The sequence below is a fragment of the Oncorhynchus mykiss genome, chromosome 24, assembly GCF_013265735.2.
Source record: "Oncorhynchus mykiss isolate Arlee chromosome 24, USDA_OmykA_1.1, whole genome shotgun sequence".
Lineage (NCBI taxonomy): Eukaryota > Metazoa > Chordata > Actinopteri > Salmoniformes > Salmonidae > Oncorhynchus > Oncorhynchus mykiss.
The window spans coordinates 20,447,878-20,469,228 of NC_048588.1; the positions used below are offsets into that span (position 1 = coordinate 20,447,878).

General features: G+C 41.2%; 1 protein-coding gene and 1 long non-coding RNA gene across 2 annotated transcripts; one reads left to right on the forward strand and one right to left on the reverse strand.

The window, feature by feature from the left end:
- Positions 1-3,701: 3,701 nt before the first annotated feature.
- On the forward strand, positions 3,702-7,311 carry LOC110503967 (vacuolar protein sorting-associated protein 26B-like). The gene is made up of 6 exons (XM_021582657.2): positions 3,702-4,483; positions 4,684-4,840; positions 5,141-5,305; positions 5,477-5,652; positions 5,744-5,886; positions 6,110-7,311. The coding sequence occupies exons 1-6, from the start codon at positions 4,261-4,263 to the stop codon at positions 6,245-6,247; spliced, it is 1,002 nt and encodes a 333-aa protein (XP_021438332.1). The 5' UTR covers positions 3,702-4,260; the 3' UTR covers positions 6,248-7,311.
- Positions 7,312-7,458: 147 nt separating this feature from the next.
- LOC110503968 lies at positions 7,459-10,615 on the reverse strand. The gene is made up of 5 exons (XR_005039334.1): positions 9,362-10,615; positions 9,120-9,210; positions 8,482-8,583; positions 8,183-8,330; positions 7,459-8,106 (listed from the first exon to the last, which is right to left on the reverse strand). It is a non-coding gene; the product is annotated as an uncharacterized LOC110503968 (long non-coding RNA).
- Positions 10,616-21,351: the final 10,736 nt, after the last annotated feature.

The window sequence follows — 21,351 nt, forward strand, 5'->3', positions numbered from 1 at the left end:
TCCATTAAAATAACATCAAATTGATCAGAAATACAGTGTAGACATTCTTCATGTTGTAAATGACTATTGTAGCTGGAAACGGCTGATTTTTAATGGAATATCTCCATAGGCGTACAAAGGCCCATTATCATTAACCATCACTGCTGTGTTCAAATGGCACGTTGTGTTAGCTAATCCAAGTTTGTCATTTTAAAAGGCTAATTGATCATTAGAAAACCCTTTTGCAATTATGTTAGCACAGCTGAAAACTGTTCTGATTAAAGAAGCGATAAAACTGGCCTTCTTTAGACTAGTTGAGTATCTGGAGCATCAGCATTTGTGGGTTCGATTACAGGCTTAAAATGGCCAGAAACAAAGTACTTTCTTCTGAAAATCGTCAGTCTATTCTTGTTCTGAAAAATTAAGGCTATTCCATGCGAGAAATTGCCAAGGAACTGAAGATCTCATGCAACGCTATGTACTACTCCCTTCACAGAACAGCGCAAACTGGATCTAACCAGAATAGAAAGAGTAGTGGGAGGCCCCGGTGCACAACTGAGCAAGAGGACAAGTACATTAGAGTGTCTAGTTTGAGAAACAGATGCCTCACAAGTCCTCAACTGGCAGCTTCATTAAATAGTAACCGCTAAACACCGGACTCAACAGTGAAGAGGCGACTCTGGGATGCTGGCATTCTGGACACTCTGTCCAGTGTCTGTGTTCTTTTGACCATCTTAATCTTTTATTTTTATTGGCCAGTCTGAGATATTGCTTTTTCTTTGCAATTCAGCCTAGAAGGCCAGCATCCCGGAGACGCCTCATCACTGTTGACGTTGAGATTGGTGTTTTGTTTTGCGCATACTATTTAATGATGCTGCCAGTTGAGGACTTGTGAGGACTATATTCTGGTTAGAGCCAGTTTGCGCTGTTCTGTGAAGTACATAGCGTTGTATGAGATCTTCCGTTTTTTGGCAATTTCTCGCATGGAATAGCCTTCATTTTTCAGAACAAGAATCAACTGATGAGTTTCAGAAGAAAGGTCTTTGTTTCTGGCCAATTTGAGCCTGTAATTTGACCCACAAATGCTGATGCTCCAGATACTCAACTGGTCTAAAGAAGGCCAGTTTTATTGCTTCTTTAATCAGAACAACAGTTTTCAGCTGTGCTAATATAATTGCAAAAAGGTTTTGTAATGTTCAATTAACCTTTTAAAATTATGAACTTGGATTAACTAACACAATGTGTCATTGGAACACAGGAGTGATGGTTGCTGATAATGGGCCTCTGTATGCCTATGTAGATATTCCATTAAAAATCTGCCGTTTTCAGCTACAATAGTCATTTACAACATGAACAATGTCTACACTGTATTGCTGATCAATTTTATGTTATTTAAATGGACATATAAAAGTGCATTCTTTCAAAAACAAGGACATTTCTAAGTGACCTCAAACTTTTGAACAGTTGTATGTAGTACCAGTTTGGACACACCTACTCATTGAAGTGTTTTTCTTTATTTTTACTATTTTCTACATTGTAGAGTAATAGTGAAGTCATCAAAACTATTAAATAACACATATGGAATCATGTAGTAACCAAAAAAGTGTTAAACAAATCTAAATATATTTTAGATTCTTCAAAGTAGCCACCCTTTGCCTTGATGACAGCTTTGCACACGCTTGGCATTCTCTCAACCAGCTTCACCTGGAATGCTTTTCCAACTATTTTGAAGGAGTTCCCACATACACTGAGCACGTGCTGCTTTTCCACTTTGCGGTCCATCTCATCCCAAACCATCTCAATAGGGTTGAGGTCTGGTGATTTATGGAGGCCAGGTCATCTGATGCAGCACTCCATCACTTTCCTTCTTGGTAAAATAGCCCTTACACAGCCTGGAGGTATGTTGGGTCATTGTCCTGTTGAAAAACAAATGATAGTGGGACTATGCGCACACCAGATGGGAAGGTTTATCGCTGCAGAATGCTGTGGTAGCCATGCTGGTTAAGTGTGCCTTGAATTCTAAATCCCTGGCAGTGTCACCAGCAAAGCACCATCACACCTCCTCCATGTTTCACGGTGGGAACTACATATGCGGAGATCATCCGTTCACCTACTCTGTGTCTCACAAAGACATGGCGGTTGGAATCTAAAATCTGGACCGATCAGACCAAAGGACAGATTTCCACCGGTCTAATGTCCATTGTTCATGTTTCTTGGCCCAAGCAAGTCTCTTCTTATTATTGGTGTCCTTTAGTAGTGGTTTCTTTGCAGCAATTCGACCATGAAGGCCTGATTCACACAGTCTCCTCTGAGACAGTTGATGTTGAGACGTGTCTGTTACTTGAACTCTGTGAAGCATTTATTTGGGCTGCAATTTCTGAGTCTGGTAACTCTAATTACCTTATCCTCTGTAGCAGAGGCAACTCTGGGTCTTCCTTTCCTGTGGCGGTCCTCATGAGAGCCAGTTTCATCATAGCACTTGATGGTTTTTGCGACTGCACTTGAAGAAACTTTCAAAGTTCTTCAAATGTTCCGTATTGACTGACCTTCATGTCTTGAAGTAATGATGGACTGTCGTTTCTCTCTGCTTATTTGAGCTGTTCTTGCCATAATATGGACTTGATCTATTACCAAATAGGGCTGTCTTCTGTATACCACCCCTACCGTGTCACAACACAACTGATTGGCTCAAATACATTAAGAAGGAAAGAAATTCCACAAATTAACTTTTAACAATGCACACCTGTTAATTGAAATGTATTCTAGGTGACTACCTTATGAAGCTGGTTGAGAGAATGCCAAGAGTTTGCAAAGCTGCCATCAAGGCAAAGGGTGGCTACTTTGAAGAATCTCAAATATAAAATATATTTTGATTTGTTGAACACCAATTGTGTTACTACATGATTCCATATGTGTTATTTCTTATTTTTGATGTCTTCACTATTATTCTACAACGTAGAAAATAGCAAAAATAAAAACCCTGTAATGAGTAAGTGTCCAAACTTTCGACTGGTAACGTATACAGTACATACGTACAGATAATGAGTGGGGCATGTTTAAAAAGCTGATGAAATCTTTTACATGCAGAGCCAAGGGGCACAATGAAACTGTCTGTTGTGCTTGAAAGCCAACTGACTTTATTCTCTGTTCAGAATAACAAAGAAACATTACAGTTATACAGTATAATTCCATTATAATGCTGCAAGTTAAGATGTATTATTATGATTATATCAAGTGATTATGATTTTTTTCAGAGTGCCGTGTCTGTATAAGTGAACATCTTTGCTTACTAATTACGTACTTTATGAATATTGGACATATTGTCTAGTTGTGACTCACAATTAACTGTATTTTCTTTATGAACACAATATACAATATTAATGGATATACAGGCAATACAACTTTTTTAGAAACAAATGTCTACACATACATGTTTATCAGTAACAATATATAAGTATGAAACAATGTTTCAAATTGAAATTGTTAAAAATGACTTTTTGAAACATGGTTATTTTGTTAAACACTACTCAGGAACTGTTGTAAATTGTAAAATGTTCGTTGTAGTGCAAGTAATGGATACTGTTATGCTTACTTCATTTAGTCAATAAAGACACACATAACATTAGTAACTGTATTTATTGTATTGTTGAGACTTTTTTATTTGCAAATGACTACAGAAGAGTTTAACTTTTATTTTGAAAAATAATGCAGTCAACCAGACAACCCCGGAAGTGCAACAACATAGGAAATGATCGCTTGCAATATTATGCTTTTTCAGGAAATATACAATTTAACGTGAATAACGTTCTAAAGGAAATCAAGACCCACTATAATGTTAATCGGTGCCTGAATGACGACGGATACATCTTGAGTTCGAGGGAAACGCTACATTCTTCAGTGTTTGTGGATATCACCATGCGACATGTTTTGTAGTATTTAGGGTATTTCATCGAAAGGGATATGAAGACATGGTGCTGTGTGTAAATGAATTCAATTGAATTTGAGAAGAAATATAAAGGTAAAATAACGGTAACATTTGCATATTTGTCCAGACCTCCCATCTGCATGTGCTGACTATAAGCAGAATTACTACGTTCTGTGATCATTGCTGGTAACAAACAAGTCGGTGTTGTTGCACTTTCCGTCATTTCGAATGAACGACAGAATTTACTTCAGTAAGAAATAGGTCACTGAAAGTGTCACCTAAATTGGTCTTAAAAGATCTGTTCAGATCCGATCAATCTTAACCTTGTTCATAAAACGGGCCAGAAAATAACAAGCATGAGTTTCTTCAGTTTTGGCCAAAGTGCAGAAATTGATGTAGTTCTGACTGATGCTGAGACGAGAAAGAAGGCTGAACATAAGACTGAAGATGGGAAGAAGGACAAATATTTCCTATTTTATGATGGGGAGACTGTGGCAGGAAAGGTCAACGTTACACTGAAGAACCCTGGGAAAAGACTGGAACATCAAGGCATCAAAATCGAATTTGTAGGCCAGATTGGTGAGTGTTCTTAGTTTAATGCAGTGATATCTATTCCAAATAAATCATAATAAATCCAATGTCGCTTTATGTTGGACTTTTTAGTTAACAACAGTTGTGTCGATATGTGCCAATAGGCCTGGATATATTCTTCTATGAGAGAGTGATTATTTTGTGATGTCTTTGAATGTCTGAAATGTGTACCTGTCCTTCCTTCACAGAGCTGTACTACGACAGAGGAAACCATCATGAGTTTGTCTCCCTGGTGAAAGATCTGGCAAGGCCTGGTGAGCTTACTCAGTCACAGACATTCGACTTTGAGTTCACCCATGTTGAGAAGCCCTATGAGTCCTACACAGGCCAGAATGTGAAGCTACGGTAAGGAAACATTCAGCCTGAACATTCTCTGCCAAAATAACTATTACTTTATGGCTCACTTTTTAACCCGAGATCCCCTTTGACCTGTCAGTCATGTGCCTAGCACTACATCCTCAGCAAGAATAATGTTTGTGTGCTTCACATGCTCATTGTCTTGCATTAAACACACAAATCGTGATTAGTGGTTATGATGATGCCCATCTTATGTTATAGCCTCAGGATGCAATGAGGATATGTTGTTGGATGACATCTGTTGAGATTACAGTAGGTTTGCTCAGTGTCTGTTGCTTGTACTTGCAGGTATTTTCTGCGCGCTACGGTGAGCAGGAGACTGAATGACATCAGTAAAGAGATGGATATCGTGGTGCACACACTCAGCACGTACCCAGAGCTCAACTCATCAATAAAAATGGAAGTTGGGATCGAAGACTGTCTCCACATTGAGTTTGAGTACAACAAATCCAAGTAAGGCTGACCCTCAGTCACCTCAATTTTTTTGTCAATTTACAAAATGACAAAATGCCACCTCTCCTAGTCACAGCAACATGCAGAAATCATTGTAGCTTAGAACCTTTCCTTTGACTATTTGTCTTTGCGGCAGAGCAGTCCTGTGACAATCCTTCCTGTCTTTCACAGGTACCACCTGAAAGACGTCATTGTGGGTAAGATCTACTTCCTGCTGGTGCGGATTAAAATCAAGCACATGGAGATTGACATCATCAAAAGGGAGACAACTGGCACCGGTCCTAGTGTATACCATGAAAATGACACCATCGCCAAATATGAGATCATGGATGGAGCTCCTGTCCGAGGTAAAGGATATAGTGAAGATTGTATGCTTTTGAAAATTGCAATACTCAAACTACCCATCAGGTCTAACTGGGTGTTTTAATTATGTTTAAGGAGAGTCAATTCCAATACGGTTGTTTCTGGCTGGCTATGAGATGACCCCTACCATGCGAGATATCAATAAGAAGTTCTCTGTGCGTTACTACCTTAATCTGGTGCTGATTGATGAGGAGGAGAGACGCTACTTCAAACAGCAGGTATAGAACAGTGGCTTCTGATGGGTAACTGTTAGCAGTGATCCCAGATGAAATTATATGCCCTTAGAGGGAATTTATCAGGTGTCAGGTTCAACATGGTGTATCCATTGTTCACTGTGATGCACATTATATACTGCATTCCTACCTAGCAGTAAATGTGTCCCTATGGAAATGCTTTAGTGATTTAAGACAATGAGCTCATCACCACTTCCTTCTCAATCAGGAAATCACACTGTGGAGGAAAGGGGATGTGGTGAGGAAGAGCATGTCGAGCCAGGCCACCATCGGAGCCCAGCGGTTCGAGGGCTCAGTCAGTTCAGAGAGCGCCCTGGAGAAGGCGGCGAGGGAGGACAGCGCCTAAAGCTGCCTCCACTCATTCTCCTCACAGAAGACTGGCAGTGTCTGTGGAAAAGTAGTGGGGGCACCTGTCAACTCACATGATCACTGATAAAGTAGTCCTCTGTTTATTAGGGCTGCTGAATAAAGGGATAAAGGAAGGATGAAGGGAAGTCTAGAGGTAAACACCTGAACAATGAAAAAGAAGCCTGCATGAGGCATTACAGAGGTCTAAAATTCCGCTGCAGGTCAATTCCATCCACACACATATCCGGTGAAAGGTAAGCCGGCCACTTGTTTAGATCTCCCCCTGTGCGTGGTACCCGAAAAATGGAATATTATACCCTGTCATCTTCAATTTATCAACTTTCTTTGTCACAAAATATATTTCTAGCTTTAGCTTTAAATGAATGGATTCTAACTCCGTCTACAACACTGTATTGTCATAGGGAGTTAGTCATGAGTAACAGTGATGCATTTTGAAAACATTCCATACCCAGTCAAATGCATTCCTGACATTTGAATGTGGTCTGTCATAATGAAATCTGAAATTGTGTCTTTACACAGATAGGTATCCGTTGCTTCTCCACATACACATTATCCTCTGTCCTTGTGTAATGATTGCAGGGAGATCAATGGAAGGTTTCTACTGCATTGGAAGTGTCATCCAATTTCTTTGAGTGAGAGGGCTAGATAAAGTATTACTAACCCATTCATTTTAAAGTCCTGCAAATAAGAGCTATAGAACTCTCACCCTCTTATACCATCATGTACAGTGAATAGCATACAGACGGTCACAATATGACCATTACATTCACATGCTTTACCTAAGCATTCCAATACTGTTAGGCGGGGATTTTAAGTGCTTGTATTTGAGGTCTGATATTAAGAAGTCTTCTGTATCGTCCATGTTAGACTTGAAATGTCGTGCCTAAGTGTATCTCGCAAATTAAATCCTGTTGCCTCAATACGTTTAACACTTCTTTTAGCCTGAAATGTTCCTGTATTTTTTTGTGCTCTGCAAATGACTAATTATAGCCCCTTCCCCAAAACTGAAATAAATTGATGCCATATGCATTGTTATCCACACACTCATTTTGGTATAGAAATAAGTTGCTTGCACGTGATAAATATTTAAATGGACTGATGAAATGATTGATTACCTTGGAAATGAAAATGTTGCATGTTTAGACTGAAATGATCTCCTTTATAGACAGTGAAGGCAAACACATGAACTGTCTTAATATAAACATTTAATATTAGAAATGAACTCCAGGGTGTTTGACAAACAGAAACCTTGAGCCAATTTTCATTCAATACAAGCACAATGGTTCAATAGACAGTAAACATCATATTAGCAGCATCATCTTGTCCAAATCTTCACAGTGGGTCTTTGTCCTCCAAACTCATTTTAATATATGATTTTACTTAGACAAAAGCTTTGTAAAATAGGATGAGGTGGAGATTTGACAACCATATTACTCAGTGTCACTGATCTCCACGTACCACTGGTGAGGGGCTGGACAGACAGCCTGGCCCTGGTGAAGAGAGCCATTCAGGGGCGCGCCTTGTGCTGCAGGTGGGTCTTCTTCAACTCAGACAGAGGAATGAAGTACTTCAACATCCTCTCAAACTGGACACCAACCTGGCAGTCACACATGAAACAAGCCAGCAGAGCACTAGTACAGTCTAAATTGGATTTAAAAAAAGCCTGTTACGTATCAGTGATGTATCTTGATCTCCAGCCATTTGAAACACAAACAAATGTAAACATGAAATCATTCATATCATACTCCATCTGGGGTTGTCTGCCTGGCTGGAGGTGTCGTAATGGACACCTGTCTTGTCAAACTGACTGTGGTCCACATAGGACTCCTTTACAATCTGGAAAAGAGAAAGCAGGTGAGAGGCACCATACCTGAAACACAACCAACAGAAATAGGAACAGGTAGAGGCTCACCTTCATAACTCGTAGATATTCAATGCTCCTTTCAGTTACTGTGCTAGAAGAATACTTGCTGCCCCGCTTTCATGTCTCGCATGAAGTTACAGGCCCGGTAGTTCCAAACATCCCAACAACCAGTTTGGTTGGGAAGAGTCTTCAAATCCTTGATCCCAAAATGGCATAGTAAATAAGCCTTAAACAAGCCATAACAACCCATAGGGCAAGAGCCTATCTCCTGTTTCTGTATATCGTTAGGCAGCTTGATGTAAAAGTATACCCCCTAGACAGGATGCTAGTCTGCCGCAGGGCCTTACCCCCAATCCATTTCCTTAGTGCTGAAAGCCTAGCAGATCCATCAGGTCCCATTTGAGTCTTTGGTATAACTTGACTGGGGATTGAACCCCCAACCTTCCAATCTAAGGGTGGACACATTAACCACAAAGCCAGACATGGAATAGCCATAGATGACACCATCCTATTATTAAGGAGAACAGAATATCTTGACATTTTCAAAGCATCTCTCTGGCTCTGTGACAGTACTGTGGGAGTGGGTATAATTGGAACGTTCCAACAGGAATCAGTGCCAAAAACTTTGTAAAGTACAAGGTTGCCAAAAACAACACATACAAAGTAGATCAATTCACCTTGCTAACTAGCTGCTCAATAGACATCAACTCACCACATAGCTTATTCTTAATGTTTGTCCATAGCCTACCAGAGTGAGCAGACATTTTTTTTAATACACGTGGTGAGTGAAATAATTAATGAAATAGCCCATTCCCTACCCGGTATCTTATTCGGCCGCTATACAACTTTGTATGCTTGTTTGTTGGATACCTTGTTATTTACGAAGTTTTGGGAACAGATTAATGTTGGAACGTCCAATTATACCCACCTGTACTACGGTCATTCAGGTGATTTTTCTTCCTTTGAAGTCGTTTTCAAGTCTTACCTGAGCCTTTCCCCTTCCCCCCGGACTGCCTGACCAATCTCCAATAGGGAATCCTCACTGCGGGCACAATTTTTTGTCTCTTCGTCATTGCCTGGTTAACAGTACATAAAATACATTAATTTATTAATAGCCATTCGACAATCAAATCATTGTGGTAGTAAAGTGATTGTGAAACAGTTTCAGGGACATTGAAAACCTTGCAATGTCATGTATTGTACATAAACGTGAATGCTTTTACTTACTGGATTGTAGTTTTCTTGTGGTTCCACGAGTTCTCATTGTATGTGGCATGTCTGAGAGATTACGAAATAGTGGTTGGCTTGGAAGAAATTGAACCTTTAAGTCCTATTCCAATGATGCCTAACCATTCTGTGTGCGTGACAGTAGGTGACATTTGATTTAAAGCAAATGAAGAACGTGTTTCATTAAATCAGTTAATTATGCAAAGGATTACATTGTTATTTACTGGTATGTTATAAACATGCGAATCGAAGTGGTCACGTCATTAAACTCAGAACACTGCAAAAGGAAGGACGCTGAATAATGAATAACTCCCGCGCTAGTGACGTATGTTCAAGGCACTTGATGTAGAAACAGTTTGCTTAAGTTTGATTTCTCTGTTTAGGCCTCCTTAATGTCTATGGTTTAAGCAAGCAATTTACCTTAGGGTATATTTCGGTGGTTAATGAAATTACGAGAAAAATGTGCCTTTCACCTGAAAAAATATCGAAGAAAACTAACCAGGACCTGCACAATCTAAGAACTACACTTATCTTATGTTACGGAACTACAGCACCCGCGTGATATAACCAGTGACCTACATGGCGGCCGTTGGAACGTTCTCTAGTTGCCATACTGAGTTTATGCATTGGCAGAAAATGTCGTTTAATATTGAACAGCACACAGAAACGAGGAAGAGCTTCATGCGTAAGTTCCATGAGCATTTTAGGGTTCAAATCGTTGGTAGAGTAATGCCAGCAGCATACCACCCTGCATACCACTGCTGGCTTGCTTCTGATGCTAAGCATGGTTGGTCCTGGTCACTTCCTGGATGGGAGACCAGATGCTGCTGGAAGTGGTGTTGGAGGGCTGGAGAGTGGTGTTGGAGGGTTAATATAATGTAATTAATATAATTCTAAAACTGCCCTGTGTAGGGTGCTGTCTTTCGGGTGGGACGTTAAACAGGTGTCATGACTCTCGGAGGTCATTAAAGATCCCATGGCACTTATCGTAGGAGTGTTATGGGATTCTGTGTTTTACATTATAGCCATTAACATATATATGATTAAATATTATCTGATGTTGGCTGTGTGAGGTATCTGCGTTTGTGCACTTGAGCTTCATCATGAGATTAAACAACTGCTTGCTACATCTGCTTTGTGTGTTTGTGTGTGTGTGACTATACTGAGCAACATGGTGTGACTGCTGTATGTTGCAGAACTGTAGATAACAGCTCAACATCTGCTTTGTGTGTGTGTGTGTGTGTGTGTGTGTGTGTGTGTGTGTGTGTGTGTGTGTGTGTGTGTGTGTGTGACAATACTGAGCAACATGATGTGACTGCTGCATGTTGCAGAACTGTAGATAGACGGGTACAGGGAGGAGAGGCTCATCACGAGGTTGGATTGAGATGGAAAAATACTGAACAACACAATAGCAGGAACTGAGCAACTGTTATAACTAGGGTGTGATACCAGAACAGTGAGAATCTATCTATACATCGACAGAGGGTGAACTCCAAGAAGCGCCAAGGGGCTGGGACTAGTCTGAGCAAGTCTAAAACCATGCTCAGCCTCTACTGTGATAGACATAGTTCCAACCCGTCTGTTGGCTTATCACAGTATAAGAACAACTGTTTACGTACATCCTGACAGTTCTTTGTTCTACCCTGCGTGGTGTTACAGTGAACCCGTATATACGAAAATTGCATTTACCATTTATTGCCTGAATTTGATTAAAGATAATTGAAGAAAGATTCTGCTTTTTATTTGTCCTGACATCGGATTCGAAAGACTCAACCCTATCAGAGTTAACCCTGGTGTCCTGGCTAAATTCCCAATCTGGCCCTCAAACCATCATGGTCACCTAATAATCCCCAGTTTACAATTGGCTCATTCATCCCCCTCCTCTCCCCTGTAACTATTCTCCAGGTCGTTGCTGCAAATGAGAATGTGTTCTCAGTCAATTTACCTGGTAAAATAACGGATAAATAAAATGCGGACTTGCACTGCTGCAGTCACCTGAAGCGTTTACATGCGTCAGTTGGGATGAGCAGAATTTCTAGTAGGTAACTGACTGCATAAAGTGTCTTGTTTTTCATTGCTAAGTGTGCATTTTCCAGAAATGCATTGCTACTTATGTGCTACTTAGTCATATTGACCTCTGTTAGTAACGTTATACTGTACTACCTAACTAGCTATGTAAAAACCTCTGGTGGTCAAGTGACACTCAATTGTTATTTTGCAACTAAAGTAAATCAAATCAAATCAAATTTTATTTGTCACATACACATGGTTAGCAGATGTTAATGCGAGTGTAGCGAAATGCTTGTGCTTCTAGTTCCGACAATGCAGTAATAACAAGTAATCTAACTAACAATTCCAAAACTACTGTCTTGTACACAGTGTAAGGGGATAAAGAATATGTACATAAGGATATATGAATGAGTGATGGTACAGAGCAGCATAGGCAAGATACAGTAGATGGTATCGGGTACAGTATGTACAAATGAGATGAGTATGTAAACAAAGTGGCATAGTATAGTATAAAGTGGCTAGTGATACATGTATTACATAAGGATACCGTCGATGATATAGAGTACAGTATATACGTATGCATATGAGATGAATAATGTAGGGTAAGTAACATTTATATAAGGTAGCATTGTTTAAAGTGGCTAGTGATATATTTACATCATTTCCCATCAATTCCCATTATTAAAGTGGCTGGAGTTGAGTCAGTGTCAGTGTGTTGGCAGCAGCCACTCAGTGTTAGTGGTGGCTGTTTAACAGTCTGATGGCCTTGAGATAGAAGCCGTAGTCGTGTTGATGCATTGTAACAGTATGCATTTTAAGAATGCATGGTGGTGTACAGACAGGCTTACTTGAGAATAGACACTTGATTCCTATTGGTCAGCCATGTCTCCTTTCCACCTCTCAAATCAAATTGGTCACATACACATGGTTATCAGATGTTAATGCGAGTGTAGCGAAATGCTTTTGAGGCAGGGGGGTGAGCTTCTGTCCTGATCTACGTTGACTTGACAGATGTGATGTAAGGGCAAGTGTGATGTGTGTGTCATGTTCAATGGTTGTTTCAACTATTTCTCTTCATGTAAAAGTGTTTCAAATGATTCTGGTAATTATACCGTACTCTACAGTACTACCATTGTCTAACACCGCTAGACTTTATGCAGTAGGTACCCTTCGTGACTCTGTTTTTAACAGTGCTAGGTTTTATGCAGTATGTGCCCTGTGTAACCGGTGCTGAACTGCAACGCTGTAACTCTGCATTGTGTGTGCGTTGGAGATCAGGTTGTTTTAATTAATGTTAGAGTTGCGTAAATTCGAATCTGGTATCAGGATAAATATAACAAGTCACTGATTTTATACTATGTATTTTTTATTAGCTAAGTAATAAATGGCAAATGCAACTTTCGTAGATGTATGTAAACAGTATTCTTTATACTGTGATAGACAGTTCCAACCCGTCTGTTGGCCTATCACAGTAGAGGCTGGGCGTGGTTTAAACTTGCTCAGCCTATTGCAGGCGCTCAGGCGGGTCCCCGCCTCTTGGCGCTTCTGTTGATAGAGGTAACTTTTGCTGTGAAGAACATCCATGCGCTCATGCTCCATACCGTTATCTCGCACCTGGCTCCTGTTATCTAACAAAAGACCACTTGTTCTGCAACCCCACGCTCTGAATGTGCCCTGTCTTCTGTATTTTTCCATCATGAGAAAGGCCCATGGCCCTGAAGCTTTTAACAATGTTTCAAGTCAACTATGTTGCATAACACATACATACATCCACACAAGCCAACAGCAGATAATATTCAATCATATATATGGTAATGGCTATAATGTAAAACACAGGATCCAACAATCCCCCCCAAGGGTGTGAACAAAAATTCAGCAATGAATCATATAACAGTTAAAGTTTAAAATACCTTCATGTCCTCCAGTCGATCCCACTATGTACTAGATTGGCTACCAGCCACCTAGGAACTTACAACCCTCATGTCAAAAGAGAACAACAGCTCATTTAAAAACAGAATAAAAGAAAATGGTGTCAAATTTAAGTTCCCCTTTTGACACCCGCTAGGGTGTCACTCATTATCCTTTATTTCAGCGGTCCCAACATAGTAATATGTTAATAGCATTTCATGAAAATAATAAAACGTTTATTATTAATAAAACATTATTATTATTATTATTGTTATATTTTTTTACAGAAAAACAGAAAATAAAAATCATCCAAGAAAAAATAAAAATCAACACGTGATATATGCTTTATTGTTTAGACTTTATTGTTTATTGACATGTAAGATATAGAATAACTTTGGTCATGGAAAACAGAGTAAAGCAGAGCAAAGCATTATTATAAACCATCTGGTCCTCTCAGCTACTCCTATCCTGTACCAGGTGGGCACCATGCCACCCAGGGACTCCAAACCTTCACAACAGGGAGAACAAACATACTGGAAAGAAAACCTATCATAAAACAAAAATGTAAAACAAGGAACTGTGGTGGTGTAATATTTATTCTACTACCTCACCCACAGCATGGGTCATCCTCAGTCAGTCCCATCCTCCCCTGAAAGCATGATTCAGTATCAGCATCTCCAACTGGAGCATCAAGCAAAGGCATCATGCCTGAAGCCTTCACCACATCTGTAACAGACTTCTTAAAACACGGTATGATGCAAGCAGCACAACACATCATCATGCCTGAAGCCTTCACCACATCTGTAACAGACTTCTTAAAACACGGTATGATGCAAGCAGCACAACACATCATCATGCCTGAAGCCTTCACCACATCTGTAACAGACTTCTTAAAACACGGTATGATGCAAGCAGCACAACACATCATCATGCCTGAAGCCTTCACCACATCTGTAACAGACTTCTTAAAACACGGTATGATGCAAGCAGCACAACACATCATCATGCCTGAAGCCTTCACCACATCTGTAACAGACTTCTTAAAACACGGTATGATGCAAGCAGCACAACACATCATCATGCCTGAAGCCTTCACCACATCTGTAACAGACTTCTTAAAACACGGTATGATGCAAGCAGCACAACACATCATCATGCCTGAAGCCTTCACCACATCTGTAACAGACTTCTTAAAACACGGTATGATGCAAGCAGCACAACACATCAATAACAAAAATACAAGAATTAGGGTCAGAAATCCAGTAACCATCATACCAGTGTACTTACCAAACCAGGCTCCCAACCAAGAGAACAGTCCAGACTCCTCCACCCCCACCATGGTCCTCATCTCAGCAGATAGTGCATCAAGCCCATTAAGGGCCTTAGATATACTACCATCTGGACTGGTGTTATTAGGAATAAACGTGTAACATTGTTCACCGAACATCTTGCAGACACCCCCCTGACTGGCAGGAAGCATATCCAAAGCAAGTCTATTCTGTCTGTTAACCCTAGATGTGGCCTCAAGCTGTTCAGACATACCAGTGAGTGCATCACGGGAGTAATTCACAAAACGCTGTTGATTATAGTAGATGTAATTAATCCATGCAGTCTGTCTAGCATCCACTATGGCTGGACCTATAATAGGTAGTAAGTGCCAGAGTCCATCATTCCTACCCTGAAACTCATGAGGAGCCCCCACTGGCACTCCCAACAGGTTAGTGTGTATGTCAACTACATCCTCTGTCCATGGAGCACTACGTCTATGTCTCCCATGGGATGGAATGTTTTCAGGTCCCCTGGATACAGAACCCAACAGCTGTTCAGCAGTAACATCAACAATGGTCAGTGGAATTATCAAACTGGTCAGAGTACACGTACCTTGCCAGTCTCCTTTAAGAATGGGTCTCAGCACACTTTTGGGTCCACAGATCCACCACACATCAACCAGACTACTAGTTTGGTTTAGGCCTGTAACTGTCCAAGTGGAATTAATGGTTATGTTACTACTGCAATCAGCTTCAGGCAATCTCCCATAAGCAATGCCATTACCTGTACCCGTGATGCAACTGTAATTGCCTTAACACCCCAAGGGGCCCGATGAGGAGGTACTATAGGAAAAACAAGGCTCAAAGAGGAACAGAGAGTTGAATTGGGCTGAACCTGGTAAAAACCTCTCAGAATACACAACCACCCCTCTCCTTCACTTATAGCAAATGGGTGTGTAGCCAGAACAGGTCTAGCATGACCAATGTTTCATGTAACTCATGCAGTCCTTTCTTTTCAGGGTCTTAGCTGTATACCTCATAAGACAGCCACAAATTGTCCCTACCATCAAAACCAGTCTCAGTGCCTAATTGATCAATAGCTGAATAGTCTCTAATGCTAATTACCTAAATGAGATTTGACACAGTGGTGGTAGGTGGCAGGTTCGGTCCAGGGGTGGTAGAGGAGTGTGTCTGGGACCTCTGTGGTTTTGGCAGCACCTTAATAGAAAACACATCCATCGTGTCTGTCCTGGTCCTTTGTAGTCCGAGGGTGTAAGTCCCTGCATCAGAGAGCTTAATAGTTTTGATGGTTAGTAGGATTTCATCACCTTTACAAAGTTCAATAGTGCTCCCAGGTTTCCCCCATGTCATGGAAAACCTATCCACCTTTGTGGGATCCCCTATGCTATAAGGATACCCTCTTCTCCAATCCTAGAACTGTCCCAAGTTGGTTATCATGTAATCCCCATACGGACACCCTCCCCCATTACACAGGTAATGTCACCCGTCTTTTGGCACTCCTGTACACAGGTGTTAAAACCAAACACAAATATCTCAATTTCTTCCCTGCCCTGTTGGCTCAAAATCTGTCCCAAATACTTAACATGAGTCTACCATAATTAAAACTTATCCTAGCTAATTTTCACACCACGTTCATCAGAGAAAATATAATGACACTATAATGTAAATTTCACTGCCTTTTTGTATTAAATTACCTTAATATCAGTTTTACAAATGACCCTAGATTCTCCATCCAAATGGCTTTCCAATGAGGCTGATCAGACCACAAAGGAAAGTTACAATGGAGGTCATAAGTCATACCACCCCTCCAAAGAAGTGTTCCTTACTATATTAAACAACATTCCTTTATCAAAAGATTTCACCTATTTAATTAAGAAAATAAAGAAAATAAAAACGTCTAATATTTCATATGTGAGTGTACCCCTTTAAGATATCATGTCTCTGGGAACATGGAAATCCCCTTAACCCAAACGTTTACTACAAAAACAAAACCTAATAATTATGATAATCCCCTCAAACTCAAATAATTTGTCTCAATGTCTTACATTCTTGTTTTTCCAAATTGTCTCCCCAAAAGACTTATTAAATACCCAGCCATTAGACACACACACACACACACACAACTGTGATAAACGTGCACTGTCCCTTTAACATAAAATAAACTTAGCCTGCAATCCACTCCGCGGGCCTTTCATTGTTCCCCATAATGAAAACAGATTCTAATGTTAGTATACCTTAACCCCCTGTTTAATTTCAATGATGTTATCTGAACAATCAAACCAACATCAATAACCGGGAAGTACTTGTGCAAATGAATTAAAAGAACAAAATAAATCGACCTTATTTCTCAACACTTGGTTAGAACACCCCTCCTGTCTTACGTCGACCACACCCGTCGCCCCTTCTCCCGTACCTAGTGTATATCTTATCTATTACTCAGTGGCTCAATTAATGTTTAACGTAAGTATGTTCAGATGTTGATTATGTAATTCTACAATATTAGTATAGTTCAAACCTCATAATATAAATCTACACACAGAATTTTAGGTTAATAGAGTTTAACACTTTTTCCAATAGTCATGCACACCCCCTCAATATTCTATGATATAACTCTGTGCAAACATCTCATCCGTAAGCCTGCGACTTTTTAAACATTCTCACCGGTACCAGCTCCAACTGAAATACCTAATGTACCACACTCAGCTTGGCAGGCTCAAATTAATACAACTCAGACATCTCATCTGAAGGTCCCCGACCTCATTCATACCGATATTAGTCCCCGACTGAATATCAAGCGTATTTCATGCACACAATTTGATTCTCACAAATCTTCATTCACGCCAGTAAGCTTCAATTTACACCATACACACACAAATCTTAATTCACCGCAGTAAGCAGACCAGTAGGAGACGCAATGGTCCCGCCTTCTATCCATTCTCTGTACAGCTTCTCACCCCGTCTCTTCCACTCCTTACCCTCTCTGCCTTCATTCACTTCTAGAGTAGACTTCAGCGTTATCAACACCTTTTCTATTTCCAACGACATTTTATGTACACTACAATACTGTCAACAACCTATGCCTTTACTCAAACACAAGTGGTACCCTTTCCCTACGGCTAAATCGGCCCCCAATTAGGTCTAAAGTAAGAACTCAATTATGCACTGTGGGTCCCCTGGGGTATTAAGTAGTCTAGTGTCCCCCGGATTATCACCTTTACTTCAATACCCAATGTACAAAATAAAAAATACAATCACCCCATATTGTGACGGCCCTGAATTATTCTGAACCGTCTCAGTGCTTCTCCTTCCAATAGGGTGCTTTCCCTTTAATTCTCAATTAAATAGCCAGCATCAGCTGCGCAAAAAGGGGGGTTTTGTGATGGAGACGTGACTGAGGATGTGTCCCCGAAGCTTCTCTATTCCGGTTGTTTTGTTGCTGTTAAACGTGTGTTTTGGAGCCTGAGAAAGTTTACCCAGGATCGGATCCACTCTTTGCGTCCGTGGACTACACCTCTCCATTCTTCGTGGCCTTTCTCCGCTGGAGATCTATTGGCGGATTGTCTGACTGACCGACTGACTACCACCTTTTTTGTATACGGTATTTCATTTGTTTTGATATGATGTATACGGTGATGATTTATGTAGTTAGATGTAGTTGAGGACTTAGTAAGAGCTGATACGCTTTAAAGTTCTGTGGTAAAATTGTTATATTGATTGTATGATTTAATACTGGGTTTACGCTACACGGAATGAACGGACAAACATTGCGTGACAAAAGTCACTTGAGTTCACTGAACTCCTTTACCGGGCTGGACTCTTTTTAGGCCCGAGGTACAGGACATTTCTGGAGGAACCAGAACTCATTGTGTTATATTATTATTATGTGTGTGTGTGTAATCCATTGGTGTTGCTAATACAACCCACGCAAAATAATACAGTTGTTTTTGAAGTTCTTTTCAATGTTTTAAGGGTTTATGAAAAGTTGATTTCCCTCCTGACCTTTACATAAGTCCTTTGTATTGGTGTAGACTTGACGGACCAGATGGGACTCATTCCCTCCCAAACTAAAAGGAGAAACCAATGTTTTCTCTGGTAGGCACAACCTACCTGGCACCCCTATAAATAATAACCTCAAGTCAAAACCGTTACATAAAAAATGGCACCCCAGATGGGACAGCTCAACATTGAGAACTAACCAAAGCAAATATTTTGTGTGGAATTAAAACAATGGATTCACCCCAAGATAATGTGCTCATCCATTTCATACCTGTCAATGGGAATACACAGGGCCATTCTGACCATCAAGCTGACAATACAAATCATAATGGGAATGGAGATAATGGAGTTGATTTGGGCCAGAGCCCTGGGAATCTGAATGCTCGGTCTGGACCACAGGCCACAGGAGGTCTAACCAGTTACTCACTTATTGACATGGATCTGTGTGAAAGTACTGAGCCAGCCCTCCATCTGACACCCAACCTTCCTCCATTGTCTGGTTTATCTCCAGAGGTTGTAGTTTTACAACTTCAAGGTGACATCCTTGATATTTGTCGGACTCAACAACATCTCCAAACTCTTATCCACGATAAATTCAAATGTCTGAGGGAAGAGCAACAACAGAGTGCCATGGAATTCAGAAACTCACTGAGCACTCTAACCCACACGCTGACAGAGCTCAGTGAGAGTGGAAGACGGGAAATTACTGGTGCCATGGACAGGCAGTTTGACTACCAACGAAACCAACTCACTGCCACTCTCCAATGGCGCCTGCAACATCATCACACTGAGGTCCTCAAGGACGTTAATTCTGTTTTTTCTCCCATGGTTAACACTGTAGACCACTTGCAAACAGAGCTCTCTAATTGTGTTAAAATGTTGGATGACGTGTCTGTGGACATGGCCTCCATTAGGCACAACTCCTTACACAGAGTTTCTCTAGTGTCCACTTCTGTTCAGACCACTGAGGGCCAAGCTGGCACCTCTGAAGAGCCAAGACAAGGCCATGCTACAGCCACCCCTTGCAGGATGCAATCCACCATGCATCCTGGTGTTCATTTTCATTGTCCGATAACGCCCTCCCCCTCTACTTCCTCAATCCCTCCTAGCTCGTTTGTTCATGGTGAATTGAGTAGACGTCATGTGGGGGCGATGCCCATTAAATTGCAATTTCCCACCTTTGGGAAAAAAGATGACAGTCCGGATCCGCTAATGTACCTAGAAAGATGTCGTGACTTTCTTGCCCTCAATCCCCTGGCGGACGAAGAACTCCTTGCCACATTGAGGAATGTGTTGCATGGGACAGCTCGAGACTGGTGGGATGTGGCACGTCTCACCACTACCTCCTGGGCTGACTTTGAGGCCAAGTTTTCCTCTGCATTTCTGTCTGAGGGCTACACAGATGAGTTGGCAGACAGTCAGGAATCGAGTACAAAGAGAGAAAGAGAGTATCCGTGACTTTGCATACGGTTACCACTCCCTGTGCAGAAGGTGGAAACCTGGCATTGAGGAGGAAGAGGTCATTAAATTGATCTTGAAGAACATCAACCCACTACTAGCCAGTCAACTCCGAGAACGAGTCACCACTGTCGATGGACTGGTTCGCTTGGGACAGCAGTTTGAGAAGGACAGAGAATGCCAACAGCAATATGACCAAAGAAAGAAACAGACACCCAAACAGTTACCCAAGACAGACCATCAACAACAGCCAGAGTCTCAAGCCATGACCCCTCATGTTCTGTTGGAGATGTAACCAAAAGGGACATTCTTCAGCTACATGTCCAAGACCGTATCAAGAAAACCCTTCCAGAAACCACATCACAACAGGCCAACACACCTAACTCTCTTCGCAGGAATGACCATCCTTCTCTGGGTGCTTTAACCAGAGCTGAAATCCCAAGAGTCACTGCCTACGCCCCCCCATCGACATCCCCTTCCTTTCAGTTCATACCGCACCAACTGGTGTTACCCCTGTCCATAGGCCCATGGACAGGAAGAGCCATCCTGGACACCGGGTCATCCTACACACTGCTCAATGAGAAACTGTGGAAGGAGGTTAAAGGTCCGCAATACAACTTGAAGCCGTGGACAGAAGGTCCACTCTATCTGGCTGATGGTGAGGCTAAACGACCACTTGGATGGAGTGAGGTAGAGTTCCGCCTGTGTAACCGCTCCTATATGATTCCTTCGGTTATCCTACAAACCAAGAACCTTGCTTTTCCTGTCGTGTTGGGAATTGATTTCATGTACTTCAGTGGTGTCCAGATTGATATCGCACACAATTGCTACTGGTTTCCATACAATCCGAGCAAGAAGCATTTCTTCCAATCAGAAGCTACGAAGTTACATGATTGGGGTTCAAATGTGGCAGTCTTCTCTTCCGTTGCTCCGTTACCACTAACCCTTGATAATCCTTCTGACAATCTCCTTTTACAGGCTGTAAGAAGAGCTCAGCTGGAACATCCAGAGGAGTTAAGGCTGTTGGAACAGCTGCAGAATAATGCGATAACGGTGGCCCTCATTTTACATGTGCTACTGTCCTGTCAAGCAGTCGAGACTCGCCCAAAACAGACTTTCCCATCTCTGATGAGACCATATGGAAAGCCCAACAGGATGATCCAGAAGTACAGGCTTTGTACCAGACTATCCTGGAAGATGGAGAAAAGATGGTCAATCCTACCACAAAGCTGACCATCATGGAAGACAAAATCTACCGTGTTGTACAACTACCTCACAGAACTCTCTACCAATTGTACATACCTGAAACTCTACGCCTACAACTGCTTC